The sequence below is a fragment of the Etheostoma spectabile genome, chromosome 23 (genome assembly GCF_008692095.1).
Source record: "Etheostoma spectabile isolate EspeVRDwgs_2016 chromosome 23, UIUC_Espe_1.0, whole genome shotgun sequence".
Taxonomy (NCBI): domain Eukaryota; kingdom Metazoa; phylum Chordata; class Actinopteri; order Perciformes; family Percidae; genus Etheostoma; species Etheostoma spectabile.
This window is the reverse complement of record NC_045755.1, coordinates 7,254,723-7,263,566: the sequence shown is the minus strand read 5'-3', so window position 1 is coordinate 7,263,566 and position 8,844 is coordinate 7,254,723. Positions and strand designations below refer to the sequence as shown.

Genomic DNA, 8,844 nt, shown 5'->3' with positions numbered 1-8,844 from the left:
CACACAAATTCTGTCTTTCCTATCTGCTTTCTAATATTGTATCATTTTACCCTTTCAGACAATAAGGAAAGTAATTATTTAAAAGCTCAAGGTAAATATCTAATATTCATATCTGCATATTAATCTGACTGGTCTTAAGGTAAATATGCATATTTGTTTACAGGGGAAGGACCTATAAAGGTATCCCACATTTTCCCAAATGGTGACAGATATGGTAAGCAATATTTAATGGTGCGGCTCTACACATTTACAATAAAGGTGTGTGTCACCATTTTTTTTTCTTTTCCACAGAGGGGGAGTGCAACAGGGCTGCATCAGGGGTGATGATGAGGAGCGGTACTGGTAAACACACCTCAGCAGGCGGCACCACATATACTGGAGAATGGCTTGAAGACAAAGTATGTATTTATTGTGTGTGTGTGTGTGTGTGTGTACCTTACTTCATCTGATGTTTGTAACTAAATACTGTATATGGTTGTATTTGCTTTGTGGTTAGTCATAACATGCTTTCACTCACACACAGATGCATGGCCAAGGGACCCTACAGCATCCCTCTGGAGCACTCTATGAAGGAGAATTCAAAGACAACATGTACCATGGCATGGGAACATATACCTTCCCAGATGGCTGTACTTACAAAGGTCACTTTCACAAGAACAGGTAAAAGGCAATCCATTTTTGGCACTTGCTAATGCTTTTGGAAAAGAGCCATATCCTTTAGGAGTTTCCAAAGGATTATACTCTAGGGTGGTGGTGTTTCAGCAAGGGCAAGGCTCTAGTTGTACATTTCCAAAGCAATCAGTGCTTAAGCGTACCTTAATATGACATTTAGTGTTTTGCATATTAGCCACTTGAACCCTAACATTCACAATACTTCCTTTAATTTTCCCTTGAGTAGAATCAGCTATTTTGGGGGGAAATATTCAGACCTTTTTAGCCATACAATCATATAAACTTTAAGATTTTTAAGGTCCTTTACTGGTGTGTTCTAGGTTGGAAGGAGACGGGACGTTTACTGACACACAGGGACTGGTATGGATGGGGGAGTTCCATGGCAAAGCAGCACTGGGCCTGAGAATGCAGCACAACATTTAAGCAAAACAAGCATTATTGTTACTGCACTTCATAAAATACACTGAATGTTCTATGAGAAAATTTAAGTTTAAAATTTAAGTAATTTTAGTTTTACTTAAAATGTACATGCTTTTAGCCTGTCTCTGTGGATGGGAAACATATATCTACTGTACTAAATGTTAACTGTTGTTAACCCAAAGGTCCCATACCCATGTGTTTCTGTGTATTGGTGGTTAGATATTCTCGTGAGTCCCTCTCTCATCTGTATCTCCTTCTTTACTGGTGTAAAGTGTCTCTTTGTGTAAGCCTAATTTCACTCAGAAAATGCCCCACTGGGGTTAATTTTTGTATGGCCCTTGGTCACTCTGCTTTTATGTTGCTGTGAGAGTAAAGGTGTATTACAAGCTACACCATGTAGCTAACTAAAATAACTCCAGAAATACTACTGGCAAGTTTGTTGCAGTCATTTCATTGCACATGTTTTATACCTTTCTTACACTTGAATTTTGAAAAACGTATGATTACATATATGAAAAGCACTTAAATAAAAACAATCTGAACCAAACCCCCTTTTTCATTTCTCTCTGCTTTTACCATATTTTGACTCCATCAGGGTGAAGGATAAATATAATTACACCAAATACAATCATTACACCATCCGCAAACCATAAAGGGGGATATGTTCACGTCCCTATCAACAACAGCTGTACTGTTGGAGCATTGGACCGAGGAAATATGTGATGTGATGTGAGTGTGTGGGCAGTTTGACCTTCAGTGTTGGTGTGTGTGTTTACACAGCTTTGTGTATGTAGACTAGCACGATTCCCTCGGCTAATAAACAATTACTTCACAAACAATCCCAACTGTTCAACATTGTTTAATAAGCAACTCTGATATTGTATTTTGTCATTCTATTGAATAATGCCTTTATGGATCTGTAATTGCACATACCTCTGAACAAATTCAGTAATGAGTATTTATCTAGACTATACAGATATGGAAATATGTGTACCAAACACACATATATACCGTGGGAACAGCCATACAATGCTAACCACTTCTGGTAAAATACTGCACCAGATACATGAAACAGCTATCTTCATTGATTGTACATTTTTCAGGTAGAAAATAACATTTTTGTATTGCAAACCTTGAGTGGCGATTTCAATGAAAAACCATACATTTGATCATGAAGGCAACAACAATGAAATAATGGCACTCAAAATTGATATACTCAAAAATACAAAAAATACATCTGAAATAGAAATGTCGCTGACATAAATACAAACTCACAATGAATTATTGTGTTTGGTGAAAATGTGCAGCCTATACAGTCAATGGTAAGTGCTAGGTATTTTCTTATATGAACGTGATGATAAATGTGTATTCATCACCACAGGTAGTGAGCTAGATGATGGCAAGGAAGCTTTAAAACTTTTGCAATATATTATCTCCATAAACCTGAGAATTTATAAAGTTTACAATGTTAATTTTTATAAATTTTGCCTTCCTGAAGAAGAAAAAAACTCCACTGTAAAGCAGAACACTGAGACATGAGAGGAAAAAAGTACACTTCTAATTGGGCCGGAAACACAAGTAGACAAAAAAAAAAGCCATTCCAAATATCATATTTAAATGTGAACAGGTATTCAAAACAAAACAGTGGACATGCACATTTCCACAGAGAAGCACAAGACTCAGTGTCAAAATTATTGTTCTATACAGAAATAATACACAACTGTGCTTGACCCCTCGAGGCATGTAGATTAACAAAACCCCAGTGAGAATGATATGAAAGAAAGGTGAACAGGCTTTTTTTGTTTGTTTTCTGTGCTTGTTCTTGTGCTTCATATCCAGGAAACAATCCAGAGCTCTCAGCTCTGGAGCCCCGCATAGGTAGTTGGTAACGTGAAGGAGCAGATCAGGTAGAGTGAAGACGAATAAGAAAAACAGCACCATTGTGCGACAGCTGTGTTCTTCCAAGCAAGGGTGGCAAAGTGCTCACCAAGGCCAACACCAAGGAGGACAATGGTTTAACATTGTGCTGTTGGTCAGACAGTAAGAGGGGGAGTCACAATTGTTAGTTATTCTAATCATTGCTGAGGATCCATTAGCCCAGGACGGTTCCGCAGGAAACTTCTGGGAAGTGGCTGTTTCTCCCAACGGCCACATGGAGCCCATTCCACACTCGGAAACTATATAGGTGAGATTCATGCTTCATCGGAAGTTTTTATAATCAGATTTTAAAAGAGAAAATTATTCACAGGTGAAGACTTTGAGATTTTTTTGGTCACCTCTGTTAAAGCGCTGCACACAGCCCCCACCCTGAGCTTTTCTATGGGGCCATTACAGGCTTTAGGTTCGATATGTGAACGTGAACAAACCCTGGATGACATCAGTAATTTCAGATTTGGCTCTGTGTCATAAATCACACAGCTGGAATAGAAAGTTTCTTCCAGAAGATCCATTTTGTTTCTTACACCAAACCATCCTCCACACATCTGCCCATTTTCATGTGCTGTTTTTTTTTTTTTCTTTCTGCACACACATACTTTTGAACTTTCACAAACAACAAAACCCATACACTCACAGCTGGTATATTTCTATTTTTTTGGTGACATTATTCTAGATCATTATGTCATTAGTAGAAATAGGTTAGACTTCGACATTTGGACTATCAAAATGACGGTTTCTTTCCAAAAGGCCTTTTTTTCCTAGAAAATACATCAGAAAAACGTTCATCAATCTATCACCCACAAACTACAACCCCATGACTAGTGTAGGCTTTGTGTAAAAAAAAGAAGGCATGAACTGATTAGAAATCATGTACACTTACATTTCAATTGAAAAAAAATACATATCAGAAAATGTTTAACCACATACATTGATACAAATAAATAGGAAAACATTGCTAAGGAGTCAAAAAAGCACCAACATTTAAAAAAGGGGACATATAAATTGACAATGTGGTGAAGATTCTTTTTTTTTTGAGGGGGGGGCAGTACAACTGGCCGAAATAGTCTCCTGCTACAGTGGTTTCTCATTAACTGCTACCTCTGTTCTTGCATGTCACGTCCATGTGGGTTCACAGTAGTCATAGGCACATGTTAACGCCAAGTGTGTGTGTGTGTGTGTGTGTGTGTGTGCGTGCGTGCGTGCGTGCGTGCGTGCGTGCGTGCGTGCGTGCGTGCGTGCGTGCGTGTGTGTTGTGTGTGTGAGACATCTATTTGTGACAAGCTCACAGCAAGAAGCTCCATTCGTTCGTCAAATTTGCTTCATTTTACCCTTCATCTTCCATCTTCTCCCGTCATTAGATCCTCACCCTCCCCCATCCCTCCATCACTAATGTGAAATACAACCCCCATTGCTTCCACCTCCTCTCCTCAGACTCCCTTTAACCACACTACCAGGCTCGTATTTGACCACCACCACATTCTCCCCTCACTCTCTCCAACCCTCTCCCTCCTTTCCATCATGGATTCTGCAGCAGCCCCTCCCACTGGATGGGCTGGGAGAAGACCTCTCTCTCCAGCCACATCTCGTAGCTGTAGTGGAAGTCCTCGGGCAGCTCCACGCGCTGACCCAGCACGCTCTGCAGGCAGTTGTCCACCGGCGCAAAGTCTCCGTTCTTGTTCTTGTCGTAGCGGCGGCTGTTGAACTTCTCGATGCTCTCCCGCAGGGCGCACTCCTCCGCCTGGAAGTCCCAGGGCCGCGCGTCGATATCTGGGGCGAAAGGAGAGAAAAGGGGATATTTATTTAATCAATATTTTTTAAATGTTCACACTCAGGCATTCCCCCTTACATCTAACAATCATCCTTTTTCTTACTTGATAACACAACACACCTGTATTGATTATGGATCTTTTCCCCCTTCTTTTTATATATTTTTTATGTTCCATATTTATTTTCTTTCCGTCTTGCTTTTATCCATCTTTCTCTCGAACCTTCATGATGACAGATCACTTGCTCTCTCGCCAGGGACGGTGACCCTGATAAGTCCCCCTTTTTCTGTTGCTATGGCAACACAATCCAGGATCTTTGCCAATGGCTGTTGGAGCATTGAATTGCACATGCACAGTACATGCATGCAGAAGTGTACAGAGACAAAGATGTACACATTTACCATTAATTGTACCATTAGAATGTATTAACCAGTATTAAATGTCCACAGAGCCTTGAGGAAATGTATTATTAATACTGCACTCTCTGTGTTATTAATGAGCTATGTGTGAGGGTAGGGGACGACTGCTGGCACTAATGACCTCCATGACTGTTTCATTTTTGAAGATCTGAGGGTTTTTCCTTGCCACTAAATGCTTGCTCTTGGGGGAATTACTGGAATTGTTGGGTCTTTGTACATTACAGAGTGTGTTCTAGACCTACTCTGTCTGTAAAGTGTCTTGAGATAACTCTTGTAATGATACTATAAATAAAATAAAACTGAATTGATAACCTGACAACCTGGGTCGTAGGTAGTGAGGAATTGTTTTGAAAATGGGTTCATTACTAGAAGCTTCAGTAACAGCGGCCTCGCCTGGGGAAGTGCCAAGGCTGCATCTAAATCATTCCGACAAGATATTGGACAGGAGGCTTTTAGACTAGTGACGCACACGGATACTAACCATGGGATATCATTCTTTTTAAAATAAGGATTGATGAATTTGTGTATTGGCATTGGGGAAACAGAGGGAGTTGGGTGTGCTTCTATGGCCAGGGGGTGTGTGGGATAGGGAACACATTTCTATTATTTTTATTAAGGAACATTATTTTCTCCACACTTTTTAGACTGAGCCTGTTTCTTTTCTTGCTCACAAGCTCGCCACATTTAGAGAAGTTTATGTTTAGCCAGTATAAAAAGGTGAAGGCACACATTTTTCGATTGATTTATCCAGTACACCAGTGGGTCGTCAGATCTTTCCAGTTCTGGAGCCGTCATGTACCGCTGTACCTCCACTGCAGCTTCCATATTAATGAAAATAAATTGATACGAACAAACTAATGATTGTCACTGTAGAGGAATGTGTCGGTGTCAGTTGCAGTGGCAGCAGCTGACTCGTCTCAGTTGTAGTTAATGGTTTAAAGCACGTATCGAAGCTTCAGTGTCAGACAGCCATCATTAGTTGTGGGTCCAGGAGAATGACAAATAAGGAGCAGTTTCTTTCTTTTTTAGTTAAAACTGCACTTGATCTTTTTTTGATGGTAAAACATGTTTGTTTTATCAACATAAATCACAAATTAGGGCTGTAACAAAGAAAGACATCCCACGTTTACCAACTGAGATAATAAAAAAATATATAAATTGATAGAAAATAAGAAGAATGCAGGTAGAAAAAGAAACAGAACAATGCGCAAATAAACAGCATGTTGCTGTTTGTTTCCCTTTACTGTGGTCTCCCTTTTTCATTTAGTTTATTTTCTATAAGACTTAGTGGATCATAAAAACATACTATGATTCTTTTTGATTTTTGTATTTTATTATGTTCCTCTTTCCTTTCTATTGAATTAGTCACTGTTTAGAGTGTGAACTCTCTGAGTAAAAGTATGTGTGAAAATGCTAAATAAAAAATAATAATAAAAAATATCAGTGCACAAAAAAGTCTCAACTCAAACTTGTCAATAATACAGTACATGCAATTGGCTAAGGTGACATCATAATGGAGCACTGCTAGCTGTTTCTGCAATATGAGCCATCACTGGACAATATCCTGCACTAATTCAATTTTTCCATTTCTTATAGTTCATGTATTTATTTCCTCCTATACCTACTTAATGTGTATTTGTGTTATTCTGATGCGTGTACATTTTTTTTTCTTTTGAGCTGCTGTAGCACAGGAGCTTCCCCAATGTGAGAATTAATAAAGTCTATCTAATCTTAAAATGTCATATAAGTGGTTTGCATATAAGGTTGCATATCTATACTAGAAAATGGGGAAAGTACCTGAGCTTTCTGGAAGGCGCTAAGAAGCTTTGTGCTGGGGAGAGACGTGTATGATGGATTTATGGTGTTGTTATACATATTTTTATTTGGTTTATTGTGTACTGTCTATTCTGTTAAAATTTTGTTGAATTGTCTTGAATATTGTAGTTACTGTGTCATTTTTTCTTGATTTTTGTCTGGGTGGGTGGTGATGACGAAGGGTGGGATGTGTTCATGTTGCGAGTTGTAAGTGGTTAAAAAAAAAAGGTTAATCCCAAAGAAATACTGCATGTAATTTGCAATAAACTGGCTCACTAGGGATGTGAACCATTCAAGTCAAGTGCCAAATAGGTTCTTTACTAGCTCAAAGTGAACAGTTAATGAAGTTAACATAATAAATCTGCTACCATTTACCATTTCCGTAGGCCCAGTCGTCATTGAGCCTGTGGCGGACCTTCTGGTAGATGGCTGACATGGTCTTCATGTTGCTCTTCCTCCACTGGCGGCCCAGGTACTTGGTCTGGATCTTAAGCAGCTTGAGGACGTAGAGCTGCATCATGGCCTGCTTCACCTTAAGAGCTCTCTTCAGGATGGGGGCGGACTTAAACACCACCAGCATCTGAAGAGGGAAAACAATTGACTAGAGGAGAATGTTTAAGCATGCTGTGGTCCATGAAGACTTTCCCTGTGTAACAGACAATTACAATGAACACGGAGTGGCTGATGGATTTGTACCAGCTCATAATGGGAATTCTTTCAAGGGCTCCCTGCCCCGCTGGGCCCCTGGGTGTGCAATCAGATGCGGATGGGGATGCACAGATGTCAGATCTAGTCTTGTGTCCTGTATTATAAGCTTGATTTTATTACTACAAAAAAGAAACAAAGAAACAAAGAAATGTGCAGATTCTTTTTCTTGATTTCTTTTTTTCAATCAGTTTAAAAAACACAATTAATTTATCAGATACAGTATGGGTCCATTTTAAAACCCACCCTGAAGCGTAATTTATGGTCATAATAAACCATAAACGCAGAGCTCTCGCTTTAGCCTAGGTAAGTGGCCTGAAGTTTATACTTGTGCATTGGTGTGTGCGTCAATCTCTTAAAGAGAATAGCAGGTCCGGCGTGTGTGTGTGTGTGTGTGTGTTTGTGTGTGTGTGGTAGAGCGAGTGAGAGAGTGAAGATGATTAACTTCGGAGCGATTACTAACTCTAGAGTCATAGTGAGAGAAACAAAGTGTCTGTAGCAGGAAAAGTTAACCCTCTCCTTGATTTCCTGTTGTTCATGGACACGGAAAACCAGGAAATGACACCGGGGGATTGCAACGCTACTAAGCCACAACCGAGCAACGTGCGTCACCACGACGTGTTGTTAAATTTTTCAGGAAGCTTAGGGTCCGGCATAGGTCTGTGTCTCCGAGTACCTGCATAATGTAGCCAGGGTGCAGATTTTACGCAAGAGCATAAATCCCACTTAAGGCTACAGTAAGATTTTGCAGTGGTTCCGTGTTACTCACCATTGTCCTGGAGTGTTTCCACTTGGTCAACTTGTTTAATATTCTCAGCAGATTAATACAAGAAAACAGGTTTCTCCAACAAAACTGGTTGCTGTCTCCCGCTTCCTAAAAAAACACCAAAAAAAAGACAGTACACACACACACAGACACAGACACACAGGTCATGACGCTGCGTGGAAGGTTTTACATTCAACCGGTGAGGATCAATCCGGTGTCACGCTGACAGTGTTTTGACTCACCAGGCTGTCAGCTGTGAGCTCAGGCATCTCATGGACCACACAGTGAGGAAAGTCCAGCACAAAGATACTGCAACACACACACACACACACACACACACACA

General features: G+C 40.0%; 2 protein-coding genes across 6 annotated transcripts in view; one reads left to right on the top strand and one right to left on the bottom strand.

Moving 5' to 3' along the window:
* morn2 (MORN repeat containing 2) overlaps positions 1-1,516 on the top strand; it is a 1,858-nt gene extending 342 nt beyond the window's left edge. The window contains exons 2-6 of one of the 3 annotated variants that reach the window (XM_032505193.1): positions 59-91; positions 164-214; positions 292-398; positions 524-660; positions 993-1,516. In XM_032505193.1, coding sequence (XP_032361084.1) covers positions 59-91; positions 164-214; positions 292-398; positions 524-660; positions 993-1,095 — 431 coding nt within the window. In that variant the 3' untranslated portion in view covers positions 1,096-1,516. The remainder of the gene's footprint in view (positions 1-58; positions 92-163; positions 215-291; positions 399-523; positions 661-992) is intronic. The other 2 variants (XM_032505196.1, XM_032505194.1) reach the window with 2 other exon arrangements.
* A 2,733-nt stretch (positions 1,517-4,249) lies between these two features.
* Positions 4,250-8,844, bottom strand: part of strip2 (striatin interacting protein 2) — a 28,644-nt gene continuing 24,049 nt past the window's right edge. For 2 of the 3 annotated variants that reach the window (XM_032505165.1, XM_032505166.1), the window contains 4 exons: positions 8,744-8,810; positions 8,505-8,609; positions 7,406-7,610; positions 4,251-4,797 (listed from right to left, as the gene is read on the bottom strand). In XM_032505165.1, the coding sequence (XP_032361056.1) occupies positions 4,547-4,797; positions 7,406-7,610; positions 8,505-8,609; positions 8,744-8,810 (628 nt within the window). In that variant the 3' untranslated portion in view covers positions 4,251-4,546. Of the gene's footprint in view, positions 4,798-7,405; positions 7,611-8,504; positions 8,610-8,743; positions 8,811-8,844 lie in introns of all 3 variants that reach the window. The other variant, XM_032505164.1, reaches the window with a different exon arrangement.